At 44.8% G+C, this 15,548-nt stretch overlaps 1 protein-coding gene across 2 annotated transcripts in view; it reads left to right on the forward strand.

Moving 5' to 3' along the window:
• Positions 1-33: 33 nt before the first annotated feature.
• Positions 34-15,548, forward strand: part of prkn (parkin RBR E3 ubiquitin protein ligase) — a 94,948-nt gene continuing 79,433 nt past the window's right edge. The window contains exons 1-2 of one of the 2 annotated variants that reach the window (XR_003864474.2): positions 34-256; positions 11,067-11,230. Coding sequence is in view for 1 of the 2 variants with exons in the window: in XM_029669701.2 (XP_029525561.1) it covers positions 250-256; positions 11,067-11,230 (171 nt within the window). In the remaining variant the exon portion in view is untranslated. The remainder of the gene's footprint in view (positions 257-11,066; positions 11,231-15,548) is intronic. The other variant, XM_029669701.2, reaches the window with a different exon arrangement.

Genomic DNA, 15,548 nt, shown 5'->3' on the forward strand with positions numbered 1-15,548 from the left:
TGGATACGTTCGTATAAGGATTCTGTCTGGTACAATGTATGTAAAATATGTTGCAATATGAAACAGCTCAAAATATATTTTGGACGCTGCCAGGTACATTTAACTAGATCATAATAATACGGAATCAAGTAGGACTCCATCTCCCATAGTCCTCGAGACTTGCAAATACTGTAATGGAGATCCCCAGCAGTCGTATGACATGAAGTTCTTCACCTTAATAAAACCAGAGGACGTAGCTACATCCCCAGCATGATTGGTATGTGAGAAAGTTGTAGTGAGTCTTGTCAGTTCTATGTTATTTTGTGAATAACAGCATTTCCACGAACCCGTGATGCCTTGTGCATGAGATAGTTGTTTTTGTGCCTGGCTTGCTACTGGTCAGTTGACAATATAACAAGCTGCTGTTTTGTACAATAGCCCATATGTGTGTACACGAGAGTTGCATTCATCCTTACAAGATGTACTATCACCTTGCTGGATTATAATTTTATAAGGTGAACAGCTCTACTACATGTTCACGTGAACATGCAGCTGACACTGTCAAATCCACGCCATGTGCCAGCCAATGACAGATGCATTGTAGCCAGATGTTCTGGGCCAGGTTTTTTGATGGTGTTTGAGTGACAGCACACCATGAATTAACTACTATCTGGCAACATGTTTAATACTTTAATCTTCCTTTTATTCCTATCAATACAAGGTCAAGTATAGGACAAAGATGATATATTTTCAGTGTGTTCAGATTTCTGCAAAAGGTCTAAGTCTATACCTGTTGCTAAGTTATTAAAATGGTGTCACTCAGTTGCCTATTATTTTCAAACACTTTGTTTGGAGGGCCAGAAGGTGTTTCTTCGGTCGATTTCTAAGGTTTAGTTTGACTGACACTTCTACTCCTAGAATATGAAGGAAGACTGTTGTCATCTCGGAGCAAACAGAAAATCGAGAGATGCTCTCAAGAAATGTCTCGGATAAACTTCGCTAAACCTGAAGGCAAGAGCAACATTAATCTGAGGTATATCTCCAGAGAATGAAATAGCCTTTCCACCCTCTTGAATTGTCCGATTTTGAGAAGCTCGGGAGTGAAAGTCTGAGGAAGACGGATTGATTGTGTCTTGAGTCTCCGGCCCATCAACTCTGAGACTGTCTCAGGCTCACATATCCCCAGGAGATGGGGTTTGGTTTGAGCTGGCTGAATGGTGCTCGTCTAGTAATAAGTTGCACTAGGCCTATAGAGGGAAGGGGATGAGAGGGAGTGTTGAAGGGAGGGAAAAGTCATCATCCAGGAAATCTGAAGGGCCAATATTTCTCTCATGTTGATGATCGCGCACGCCGGGGCCCCAGAACTAGGTATATCACAAGAAAACAGACCTTTATTAATGGGAATGTCATTATATTCATGTGAAACAGGTATTTTTAAATCACCTTGATAATACAGCAAGTTGTAATTATAGCTGAGTCTGCATTAGGAAGATATAATCTTGCTCATATGATATTAAAATGCAAATGACTGAATTTATGTGTATATATAGTCTAGGCATAAACAACATGTCCCATGTGGCTCAGTTGGCAGAGCATGGCATTTGCAACGCCAGGAGTGTGGGTTTGATTACCACGGGGGGACCAGTACAAAGAAGTTTGAACATTTATGCACTCACTACTCTAAGTGGCTCTGGATAAGAGCGTCTGCTAAACGACTAAAGTGTAAAAATGTAAACAACACAGGAGAGGGGAATCAAACACACCTGGACTACCTGCCTTGTGAATTGTCAAATCCTTACCAATTGCCGTAGGCTATGTCTTTTCTAGCGGAGCAAGACTGTGTGGCAGTAGGTATTGAGTCTGAGCGGTGCTACTCCAAGGGGCCAGAGAAGTCTGCGATAGAGGCTGAGGAGAGCGAGAGGGAGAGACGCCAGTGTACTCCTGGGACAGGCGAGAGAGGGGTCAGGATTATTTACTCGCTCTGTTTGGAGACCAAGGAGAGAATAAATTGCTATTGATTTTTGGATTGTTGCAGCTAAGTATCTTTCCTGCCTTTGCATTGACTCCAGGCCAAGAATAATTTTATTTTAATATGTATCCACATTCGCTTTCTGCGTTTCTCATGTGATTCCATTGCAGTGGTGTGTTGTCATTTCCTTCACGTTGAGTTCAGCAGTCTTGTGAACGTAGGCCTTTGCCAAAGAGTGTACACTAGAGTGTGGCAGGTTAGAGTTTCCAGTGGAGAAGGAGTGAATGTGTGGGTTTTAGACAGACTAATTATGACTACAGACTAGTTAACTCAGCCATGACAAGCTAGACTCCCACTGATTCAAATCAAAGTTAATCAGCTGCACACGCAGTTTAGCAGATATTATAACGGGTGCAGCAAAACGCTTATGTTACTTGTTCCTAGCAATGCAGTAAAATGCTTATGTTACTTGTTCCTAGCAATGCAGTAAAATGCTTATGTTACTTGTTCCTAGCAGTGCAGTAAAATGCTTATGTTACTTGTTCCTAGCAATGCAGTAAAATGCTTATGTTACTTGTTCCTAGCAATGCAGTAAAATGCTTATGATACTTGTTCCTAGCAATGCAGTAAAATGCTTATGATACTTGTTCCTAGCAATGCAGTAAAATGCTTATGTTACTTGTTCCTAGCAATGCAGTAAAATGCTTATGTTACTTGTTCCTAGCAATGCAGTAAAATTGGAAAAAAAAAAGTGTCATGTCAAACAATATCAATGACTTGACAGCCCTCGACCCAAACAAACTGCACATGGTAGATCATAAGCTGTGTTGTAGCCCTGAACTTGTATAATCTTTGGGGCCATGGAATGACTGGGTAGAAATTTGCCTACTTTAACATATGTTTAATCATATTATCTGGATAGGTGTATGATAATGAGTGGGTGAAAGGGCATCTTTCGTCAAAGATCCAAGGCATATCAAACATGCAGCATGTCCTTCCTCAAAAATGAATGTTATGCCCCTTTTGTTAAAAGTCCTAATTGTGTATTTCATTCCATGACCCCCATGGTTGGTTGGGAGTAAAACAAAACACTAGTGACACAAAGGCAACGGCTTTTGGAGAAAATATGTGGAGTTTCAAATGGCGTCCGTTATAACCACACATTTACATTCAATAGGTCTTTTAGCGCTTTATCTGAATTCCGATGTGTTTTTATTCCCATTTCCCGTTTAATGCTTTCACTGGAGGCACAGAGGAAGAGGATCTTGAGAAATCTGGGCATCAGTGTGTGATGGCAGAAAGGAAATTGGTGTGTCAATCACAAGTTTTCATATCTCCAAAGCTGGCTGTCATGAAAAGGAGGCAGCAAGAGAGAAATGATTGAAAGAAATGGATTGAGAGAGCAGGAGGGAGAGAAGGAGCAAGCGGTACAGAGAAAAATGAGCAGAAGTGGTCAGAAAGGGACAGTTACTCTGATAGGGCTGACGCAGTGTTAGTGCCTAATTGCCTCTGGAAAAGATAGAAGCCTCTCGGAAATCCAAGAGGATAATGACTGTATTACTGTCAATCAATGTTGAATGCGAGGTAAATACACAGTCACCAGGCTGAAGGGAAGAGGGATTACTGAACCACTACACACAGAAACCCAAATCCTCAATGGATTTCAATGGGTTCGTATCACCCCTTGTCTTTGCCAGGTCCTGGTATTGCCCCACTGAGATGATGCCAAGGTCACCTTGGTGGGGTGTGGAGGGACGGTGAGGAGAGTCTCATGACAGAGCTTTGTGTGTAGTTTTGTGCGTTGCTCCAGGAGTCTAGGTCATTGTAGTTCAATTGTTGATTTTCTGCCTCAAGCACAAAAACATACAGCACATCCCCAGAGGACATGCTCTCTCATAATGTGTGTGTGTGTGTGTGTGTGTGTGTGCAAGCCAGTTCCTGATCTAGAGTCCTTTTACTGTTGGGGACTCCAGTCCTTTTCCTCTAAGCACATCTCTCTTTGAGTCATTTTCCCTGAATCAATGCTTTATTGTTTAGTCAATGATTAGACCCCGAATGATTTAAAGCGTCAGTGCCGCTGGCGAATGAATGGCCACCTGAAACGCAACCGGTGCCTTTCACCGAACGCCGCAGTTTCTAATGAAAAGCCGCAGATGGGGTCTGGGAAAACAAATTCTGGCTGAAATTGGAATTGGTTACAGTGGCTCTCATGCAAATATGTACCGCCAGCAGCCACAGCGCTAATAACAGGGAAGTGGCAAGGGCGCAGGTGAGATGGCTGCCACGGAGAAATGAAATGGAGATGGAAGGAGGAGAGGGGAAATGGGGGAGGCAGGCAATATGGATCTGAAAGATCAGGGGAATGAGTAGGAACACCTGGCCTTTTGCTGATACCCCTGGGCTTCTATCCAGCTAATATAGTACAGCCTACCTTTTCAGTACGCACTCTGCCTCTCTGAGTTGTTCAGGGGTTTCAGTGGAGTGTTCACAGACCAGAGAAGTGCTTTTATCTGCAGTTTTGTTTCAGAATTACATTGATTGATGAAGGGTCAATGTGCACTTGTTCTCTACATGGCTTGTTATCTGGACAATATTCTGATTGTCATCGACCTCAACAACATATCTGGATGATCAATATGGAGAACGTGACTTTGCTCTACCTTAGCGACTCTGTCTACCTCTCTGACAGAGCCCAGCCATGTGTACATGCGTTTGTCGCTCTGCCCCACTTGAGGTGCTGCAGGTGGCAGACGCAGGCTAATTACCATTGTTAATGACTTCCCTCTGTCTCTGTCCCCGTCAGATGGAGCTATGACAGGCAGCTTGGCAGAGCCAGACGGCACAGTCGAAGCAAATACAGCAACAGAGGGCTCACATAAGAACTTGTTACATTTGTTATTAGAGGAAATTCTTCTAAACATCAATTGTTATCATATTGTCATTGAATTTGCCAAGTACAGTTTCTATCATTACTGATATCTGCTGATGAAAATAACCTAGAAATCATTTTTTATTGTATCATTTCTTTGCATTTTCTGTTCCTGTTGTGGTAGACCCACAGAACACACCAAGCAATATTAGCTTCTTCATCTTTGTGCTATTGGTAGAACGTGACACTGCTTGCCTAGTGAGGTAATGCAGCCAGCCAGTGTTCCAATAAACCAGCAGACGTACAGTACTATCACACCATATCTGTCCCAAATAGCTACACCTCTGCTCACTGTGTATACACAGACCCAATACAGCTTCGCTGCAGTCTTATCTCCAGGCAGACTTATTTATCTCCATCCCTTGGTATTGTATGGGGATGTAGTCTGGCCACATCTTGCAATGGGGGGGATAGTGGTATTCCTGAAGGCTCCATTCTGCAGACATGGCCGCTTCCTCCAAATGTAATAAGCGAGGACAGATGGAGGGAGGGGGGGGGGGTTATTTCCTGGCTTTCATGCACCGGGGTCGGGTTTGCGGTGGGGGCGGCTGATGAACGGGTGCTGCGCTCCAGAATCCACCCAACCGTTGATCTAAGAGAGAATCCTCCAGTGGACAGTCACCTGGCACTGGCCCCATAGCTGCTGCTAGCCTCCACGATGGATAGCCTGGTCCTGAACCGGGCTCATCGTACAGTACCGTACAGCATCGCTCCACAGCACCCGTCACACATGACCAAATGCTGCACCTGACTGTACCAGCTATCAGGATAAGGCTCAAGAAAGGAGGGAGGTGGAGGGAGAAAACCTCTTAGCCCCAGTGTTGGATGGGAATTTGTTCTCTTAATTGCTCAAAGTGAGTTCTGGAATTGAGGAATCCATCTTCTTTATAGTTATGTGCGGGGGAAATTCGGACCTATGGGGTTGGCAGTATTTTACGGCGGTTTTGCCAGGGCCATTTGGGTGCTTTATCCCTAATCAATAGGAAGAAGAAAGTAGTGACGTGGTCAGTGCACTCGTAAAGGAGACAGGTGGCTCAGCCAAGCCCTCTGATAGCATTGCATTAGCGTCTGGAGAGCCTAACAGGGCCCCTTTGGGAAACTGCACTGGGTTTAACTCCCTGGAGCGATCAAGTCCTGGGCTGCTGTCATTAGGATGAAGGGAGTCCTTTTACAGAGACATTTTCAACTCCCTGCCTTCTCCACGTAGCAGCTTTACTCTCCCTCTTCCTCCCTCTTCAGCCTTCCCCCTCCCAATCGATCTCTCCCTCTCCTCTCACATCATCTCTCCTCTCACCTCCCTCCTGCATTAAAGAGTCCCCAGACCCATTTCCCTCCGATGCAGCAGTTGAGAGTTGAGCCAATCTGTCTTCATATTTCTGCCTGTGTGCGGTCCGTATTGATCTGGCCGCCTGCCACTCCGCCCAGACACAAAGCATTGGCTGGCCGTGATACCCTCCCTGCCCCGCTCCTGCCCCCTTGGTCTGAGTGACATCGCATCTCTCTGCCTCTCTCTTTTTGAATTACTGTCATGGGACATTAACAGTAAATAACACACATTTCGTTATGCATAGAGTGGTTTTGACAGTTGGATTTTTCTCCAGTCTAGAGTGTCTCGCCATCTCTTTCTCTCTCTTCTTATTTTGTGAAAATGCCTGTTTTGGGAATGGAAGTATTGGTGTTCTTCTCTGTGCATTCCAGCCAGGTTTGTGGAACTATGTTGTGAGTTGTTAGCCTTCCAGTGAGCTCTCTGCTTGGTAATCCAGCCTGGTGGAGGTGGTGCTACATGATTGCATTCTGTCACTCTTCCTCCCCAGACTGAGAACTCGGGTAACCTGTGCACGTTATGGCCCCATCACCAAAACTGACGGCTTCTGTGATGGAACATGACAAAGGAGGAATTTACTCATTTGTTATCCACTTGGATTGGGATGCAAAACAACGAGAGACATTATGGAAATCTCAGTGACGGGACAAATTAGAATCAGCCCTTCTCCTCATTCACTTTGGGCCATAGCTCGGACTGGATTGGCTGTAGTGCTGCCAGAGATCAGTCACCCGAGAGACGGTTGTGTCATAGTGGTCATTGTTGATGTTGCTCTGACTTGAGGTACTGTAGTCTCTTCTGTGTAGATAAATCAGGTATGTGATGTGATGTAGCATGGGTTCAAACGGATAGCGTAATGGTGTCTGTCCACTTTCTTGTTACAATCTCAGAAGGTTTTGTAGTATATTTGTCTCAGAATAATGTTGCAGAAACACTTCTAAAGGGAATGTCGCACATTGGCAACAAGCAATCACCTAACTGAGTCAACTCCTTAAGCACCAAATGGAAGAATACCTTTTTATTTCTCCTCCTTAAATCTAAAACTAAAACGATCTAAATTCCTGTAATAACTATGATTAATTCTGCGTTCCCATGACTACTCCACACTGTGTATGTGTTAGTGTGTGTACAAGATGTTTCTGTGTATGCTTAGCTTACGTGTATGTGTCAGTGGGTGTATTCAATGTGTGGGTAATTCTGCTGTAACGGAATTATGCTGAGACTCAGGTTTTTCACTTTAAAATGTATGCCAAACTAGACCCATTGATTTCAAAGTTGAACAACTCTACATTTACATTTACATTTAAGTCATTTAGCAGATGCTCTTATCCAGAGCGACTTACAAATTGGTGCAATCACCTTATGACATCCAGTGGAACAGCCACTGTACAATAGTGCATCTAAATCTTTTAAGGGGGGGTGAGAAGGATTACTTTATCCTATCCTAGGTATTCCTTAAAGAGGTGGGGTTTCAGGTGTCTCCGGAAGGTGGTGATTGACTCCGCTGTCCTGGCGTCGTGAGGGAGTTTGTTCCACCATTGCGGGGCCAGAGCAGCGAACAGTTTTGACTGGGCTGAGCGGGAACTGTACTTCCTCAGTGGTAGGGAGGCGAGCAGGCCAGAGGTGGATGAACGCAGTGCCCTTGTTTGGGTGTAGGGCCTGATCAGAGCCTGGAGGTACTGAGGTGCCGTTCCCCTCACAGCTCCGTAGGCAAGCACCATGGTCTTGTAGCGGATGCGAGCTTCAACTGGAAGCCAGTGGAGAGAGCGGAGGAGCGGGGTGACGTGAGAGAACTTGGGAAGGTTGAACACCAGACGGGCTGCGGCGTTCTGGATGAGTTGTAGGGGTTTAATGGCACAGGCAGGGAGCCCAGCCAACAGCGAGTTGCAGTAATCCAGACGGGAGATGACAAGTGCCTGGATTAGGACCTGTGCCGCTTCCTGTGTGAGGCAGGGTCGTACTCTGCGGATGTTGTAGAGCATGAACCTACAGGAATGGGCCACCGCCTTGATGTTATTTGAGAACGACAGGGTGTTGTCCAGGATCACGCCAAGGTTCTTAGCGCTCTGGGAGGAGGACACAATGGAGTTGTCAACCGTGATGGCGAGATCATGGAACGGGCAGTCCTTCCCCGGGAGGAAGAGCAGCTCCGTCTTGCCGAGGATCAGCTTGAGGTGGTGATCTGTCATCCACACTGATATATCTGCCAGACATGCAGAGATGCGATTCGCCACCTGGTAGGAGCGACCTATATAAACTCTATGCACACGGACTTCTTTTAACAATTTTCACAGAACATTTGACATAAATACATTTACAGGAAGAACTATGCAGATACAAAGTTTGGTGACAGAATACAATTGAGGGACATTTGACCATAATCAATGTTATCAAACTTTGCACCTGCACAGTTGTTCCTGTAAATGTGTTTATGTCAAATCTTCTGTTTTTGTTTGGCATACAGTACCATTGTAGAATAAAAAAGTTTGGACACACCTAATTATTCAAGGGTTTTTATTTTCTACATTTTCTACTAGAATAATAGGGAATATATCAAAACTATGAAATGGCACATATGGAATCATGTAGTAACCAAAAAAGTGTTAAAGAAATCAAAATATATTTTAGATTCTTCAAAGTAGCCACCCTTTGCCTTGAGGACAGCTTTGCACACTCTTTGCATTCTCTGCATTTCAATTAACAGGTGTGCCTTGTTAAAAGTTCATTTGTGGAATTTCTTTCCTTCTTAATGCGTTTCGGCCAATCACTTGTGTTGTGACAAGGTAGGGGTTGTATACAGAAGATAGACTTAAGTGCATATTATGGAAAGAACAGCTCAAATATGAAAAGAGAAACTACAGTCCATTACTTTAAGACATGAAGGTCAGTCAATCCGGAAAATGTCAAGAACTTTGAACATTTCTTCAAGTGCAGTCGCAAAAACCATCAAGCACTATGATGAAACTGGCTCTCATGAGGACCGCCACAAGACAGGAAGACCCAGAGTTACTTCTGTTGCAGAGGATAAGTTCATTAGAGTTACCAGCCTCAGAAATTGCAGCCCAAATAAGAGTTCAAGCAAGTAACAGACACATCTCAACTGTTCAGAGGAGACTGCGTGAATCAGGCCTTCATGGTTGAATTGCTGCAAGGAAACCACTACTAAAGGACACCATTAAGAAGTGGACATTAGACCGGTGTAAATCTGTACTTTGGTCTGATGAGTCCAAATTTGAGATTTGTTTCCAACCACCATGTCTTTGTGGGATATATAGTAGCTGAACGGAGGATCTCCGCATGTGTGGTTCCCACCGTGAAGCATGGAGGAGGTGGTGTTGTGGGTGCTTTGCTGGTGACACTGTCTGTGATTTACTTAGAATTCAAGGCACAATTAACCAGCATGGCTACCACAGCATTCTGCAGCGATACGCCATCCTATCTGGTTTGCGCTTAGTGGAACTACCATTTGTTTTTCAACAGGACAATGACCCAAAACACACATTCAAGCTGTATAAGGGCTATTTGACCAAGGAGAGTGATGGAGTGCTGCATCAGATGACCTCGCCTCCAGTCATCTGACCTCAATTCAGAAGGTTTGGGATGAGTTGGACTGCAGAGTGAAAGACAAGCAGCCAACAAGTGCTGAGCATATGTGGGAACTCCTTAAAGACTGCTGGAAAAGCATGCCTCATGAAGCTGGTTGAGAGAATGCCATGACTGTGCAAAGCTGTCAAGGCAAAGGGTGGTTACTTTGAAGAATCTCAAATATATATGTGTCATTTCATAGTTTTGATGTCTTCACTATTATTCTACAATGTAGAAAATAGTCTAAATAAAGAAAAAGCCTTGAATGAGTAGGTGTGTGCAAACTTTTGACTGGTACTGTACATTTTTTAAGTGAAAAATCGGACACTCAACGTAATTTCGTTATCGTGGAATTGCCTATGTGTGTATGCTTAGTCTATATGCTTTTGTGTGTGTGTGCTCACTTGTCTATTCACCTCGCATCATTATGTATTCCTTCAACCACACACATACAAACACACACAACATACACACTTACACCTGGATTGTGTGTTGTAGTAGAGTAGTGTGAGGGCACCGTGTTGTAAAATGGTTTTTTAATGTTTAAAAATTATATTATTATGTATATTACTGCCTTCATTTTTACTGTGCCCCAGTAAGAGTGGGGATCCATAATAAATACATATCAAAACCAGTGTGTGTTTAAACATGCCTAAGTAGTCTACACATCTCCATTGGCTCATAATTTCCAATTTGATTGCAGACATTTCCCCGATCAGCCATTTTACAGTCCTGAATGTATCTCCTTGCCTCCAGGGGCTCTGAAAAGGTTGACTCATTTCAATTAAAATAATAAATAGAAATGATAGCAGGAAAGAATACCTTTGCTCCAAATCTCACTCATCTTAATGAAGGGTTCGGGGATTTTGATATTGGCTTAGCCGGCTGAATTTTAAAATCCTGTTTCTTTGTTTTCTCCTGTCTATCATCTGTTCTCCCTGATTCCCGTTATTTCTCCTCATGTCCTCTCTTGTTCTCTCTCCTCTGGACCCACTTTCCCTCTCTTTCTTCTCCACTTCCACTGTCTGTCCACCTCCTCTTCTGTGTTAAGGTCCCCTATGTCTAGCCTATCGCCTTTTTATTCTCTTCTCCGCTCTCTGACCCCTTAGGCCTCTTGTCTCATTCTCTTTTTGCCTCTTTTGACACACAAGCATCTCTTTTTCTCTCTCCTCTCTCTCTCTCTTTCTTTCTCTCTCTCATTCTCAAGCTTCATTCTCTGTTTATTGTTCACTATTGTCTCTGAGTTATCTCACCAGTCTCTCCTCTCTCTGTCTCTCCAGTGTATGTAAGGTTTAACTCCAGCCATGGCTTCCCAGTGGAGCTAGAGGAGGGGGCCAGCATCGCAGTGCTGAAGGAGAAGGTGGGGAGGCTGCAGGGGGTACAGCCGGAGCAGCTGAGAGTCATCTTTGCTGGCAGAGAGCTGCTCAGCGACTGCACCCTCCAGGTAAGGCCATCATTCTCCCATTTCACTCGACCCTGTCTTTTTTTGACTGTGCTGTGTGTGTGTGTGTGTGTGTGTGTGTGTGTGTGTGTGTGTGTGTGTGTGTGTGGTTGTCTGTATAGCAATTAGTGGTAGGGTGTGTCTTTTTGTTTACTCATGCCCTAATTTCCCCACCACACGCTTACACATGGGTGCACACACTCACACCTTCACTCTCAGCATTCTCTACACAGTGTTTCCGGTGAAGGCTAGAAGCCTGGAATTCTCTCCCCATCCTGACTCTCAACAGTGTAAACAGAGCCTGGGGATCCCGTGAACTTTAGTCCACAGTGCTTCATTAAGTTTGACTATCTTAATTATGCATCAAAACAGTCAGGATCACAGGGAGCGGCTGGGGAGCCAGGCACACACACTCCCCACTCTGACTCCCGACTGTGTCTCTCCAGTCAGTTCTGCTGTCTCTGCACATTTTATACCTGAGCTCCATTTCCCCCTGATAGATTGCTCCTGAGGCTGGAGTAAGTGTGGGTCTCAGCTTTTGATGGTGGTGCTAGCACAGTGGGGGCGTAGCGTTGTGACTCGACTCTGCCCCCTAGAGTATAATTGAGACACTGTGTGTTTGTCAGCCTGTGTACAGAATGGCTTTGTCTGTCCCCAAGGGTTTGGGGCGAATAAAGGGCCTCAAAGCATTGAGTGAAGCATGAGGGCACAAAGTTATTGAGAATGACGTGGAGACGCACCCATCACTCTCTCATTGGTTGTGTCTGGACTAATGATTCATGTGTTTCAGTTGACATGAAGGCGACTAGTGTGTGTGTTTACTGTACATCATTCAGCAGACACGAAGATGACCCTTTCTGTGCGTGTTTCCAGTTTTGGCTCTAGGTGTATGCTTACTTTCTCAGTCATTTATATTGGTTGAATTTTGAAATACATTTGTGAAGCGAGAATACCATTCATAGCAAATAACTGAGGGCAAGGAATGGATCAGTTTTTGCACTCAAGCTCGGTTGAAATAGCAAAATGTTCTCAGTTTGATGCTTTGATCAATAAATCCCTAATGTGCTCGCTGATTTACTCACCTTCTTCTTGAGTAATGATGCTAGATTATTTTACTGGTGCTTATTAAGATGTGCTTTTAAATGATAATGATGATAAGTAAGCCTATACAGAATATATCCATACACACACACACACACACACACACACACACACACACACACACACACAGTATAAGAGCAAGTGAGAACACCTAGTCCTTAACATCTTCAACTGGCACCAGATATGAAACCATTCCAGCACTAAATCCTTCCTTTTTGTTCTGCTTGGCCTGGGCCTGATTTCCCAAAAGCAATTTAAGGCTACATTCATTGTTAATACCTTCTTAGGAGCATCGTTAAGTCTCTGAGCTGTTTCCCAAAAACCATCGTTATTAACGTTGCACTTGGAAACGCTCGTGATCTAACGCCTGCCTCTGACCACTCGTAGAACAGCTAACATGCTGACCACACCGCTCACGTTACAAAATAAATGTACACATACAGTACCAGTCAAGTTTGGACACACCTAATCTTTGGATAGAAAGTCGACTACAAATACAAAATGGCCAATGTCTTTGCAATTCATACAAACAAGCTACATATAAACATGCTTCAAATGAAAACTGAGATGACTCCATTGAAATATAAACATATTTAAATACATTTCATGTTCAATCGAGTTCTATTTTGCTGCTTCTAGGCTACTGTCTGTAATGTGTCTCAATATACACTGCTCAAAAAAATAAAGGGAACACTAAAACAACACAATGTAACTCCAAGTCAATCACACTTCTGTGAAATCAAACTGTCCACTTAGGAAGCAACACTGATTTGACAATACATTTCACATACTGTTGTGCAAATGGAATAGACAACAGGTGGAAATTATAGGCAATTAGCAAGACACCCCCAATAAAGGAGTGATTCTGCAGGTGAGGACCACAGACCACTTCTCAGTTCCTACGCTTCCTGGCTGGCTGATGTTTTGGTCACTTTTGAATGCTGGCGGTGCTTTCACTCTAGTGGTAGCATGAGACGGAGTCTACAACCTACACAAGTGGCTCAGGTAGTGCAGCTCATCTAGGATGGCAAATCAATGCGAGCTGTGGCAAGAAGGTTTGCTGTGTCTGTCAGCGTAGTGTCCAGAGCATGGAGGCGCTACCAGGAGACAGGCCAGTACATCAGGAGATGTGGAGGAGGCCGTAGGAGGGCAACAACCCAGCAGCAGGACCGCTACCTCCACCTTTGTGCAAGGAGGAGCAGGAGGAGCACTGCCAGAGCCCTGCAAAATGACCTCCAGCAGGCCACAAATGTGCATGTGTCTGCCCCAACGGTCAGAAACAGAATCCATGAGGGTGGTATGAGGGCCCGACGTCCACAGGTGGGGGTTGTGCTTACAGCCCAACACCGTGCAGGACGTTTTTCATTTGCCAGAGAACACCAAGATTGGCAAATTCGCCACTGGCGCCCTGTGCTCTTCACAGATGAAATCAGGTTCACACTGAGCACATGTGACACGTGACAGTCTGGAGACGCCGTGGAGAACGTTCTGCTGCCTGCAACATCCTCCAGCATGACCGATTTGGCGGTGGGTCAGTCATGGTGTGGGGCCCTCCATGTGCTCGCCAGAGGTAGCCTGATTGCCGTTAGGTACCGAGAGGAGATCCTCAGACCCCTTGTGAGACCATATGCTGGTGCGGTTGGCCCTGGGTTCCTCCTAATGCAAGACAATGCTAGACCTCATGTAGCTGGAGTGTGTCAGCAGTTCCTGCAAGAGGAAGGCATTGATGGACTGGCCCGCCCGTTCCCCAGACCTGAATCCAATTGAGCACATCTGGGACATCATGTCTCGCTCCATCCACCAACGCCACGTTGCACCACAGACTGTCCAGGAGTTGGCGGATGCTTTAGTCCATGTCTCTGAGGAGATCCCTCAGGAGACCATCCGCCACCTCATCAGGAGCATGCCCAGGCGTTGTAGGGATGTCATATAGGCACGTGGAGGCCACACACACTACTGAGCCTCATTTTGACTTGTTTTAAGGACATTACATCAAAGTTGGATCAGCCTGTAGTGTGGTTTTCCACTTTAATTTTGAGTGTGACTCCAAATCCAGACCTCCATGGGTTGATAAATTTGATTTTTGTGTGATTTTGTTGTCAGCACATTCAACTATGTAAAGAAAAAAATATTTAATAAGAATATTTCATTCATTCAGATCTAGGATGTTATTTTAGTGTTCCCTTTATTTTTTTGGAGCAGCGTATTTAATGATGTGTAGCCTAACATGTGCTCAGTGGTGTGCCAAATCAATAATTTAATACATTTTTATAGGGTAAGCATTCAAATAAGCCACCTTAATATTTGCAGCAGTAGGCCTAAGTGGTAATATCGCTCTAGGCGCTGCGCAGTCGTCAGTATTGTGTAAAAATGTACTAAATAAAATAAAAGTAGCACAATAAAATAACAATAATGAGGCTATATACAGCGGTACCGGTAGCGAGTCAATGTGCGGGGGCACCTGTTAGTCGAGGTCATTATTAATTGTTCAGTATTCTTATAGCTTGTGGGAAGAAGCTGTTAAGGAGCCTTTTGGTCCTACACTTGGCGCTCCGGTACCACTTGCCGTGCAGTAGCAGAGAAAACAGTCTATGACTTGGGTGACTGTAGTCTTTTACAATTTTTTAGGGCCTTCCTCTGACACCACCTAGTATATAGGTCCTGGGTGTCAGGAAGCTTGGCCCCAGTGACGTACTGGGCCGTACGCACTACCCTCTTACGGACAGATGCCGAGCAGTTGCCATACCAGGCGATGATGCAAACGATCAGGATGCTCTCGATGGTGCAGCTGTAGGAATTTTCGAGGATCTGGGGACCCATGCCAAATCTTTTCACTGTCCTGAGGGGGAAAAGGTGTGGTCGTGCCATCTTCACGACTGTCTTGGTGTGTTTGGACCTTGATAGTACGTTGGTGATGTGGACACCAAGGAACTTGAAGCTCTCAACCTGCTCCAATGCAGCCCTGTCAATATTAATGGAGACCTGTTCGGACCCTTCTTTTCCTGTAGTCCATGATCATCTCCTTTGTCTTGCTCACATTGAGGGAGAAGTGTTGTCCTGACACCACACTGCCAGGTCTCTGACCTCCTCCCTATATTTTGTCTCATCATTGTCGGTGATCAGGCCTACCACTGTTGTGTCATCAGCAAACTTAATGATTGTGTTGGAGTCGTGCTTGGCCACGCAGTCGTGGGTGAACAGGGAGTACAGGAGGGGACTA

Source organism: Oncorhynchus nerka, linkage group LG10 (assembly GCF_034236695.1).
Source record: "Oncorhynchus nerka isolate Pitt River linkage group LG10, Oner_Uvic_2.0, whole genome shotgun sequence".
Taxonomy (NCBI): Eukaryota; Metazoa; Chordata; class Actinopteri; order Salmoniformes; family Salmonidae; genus Oncorhynchus; species Oncorhynchus nerka.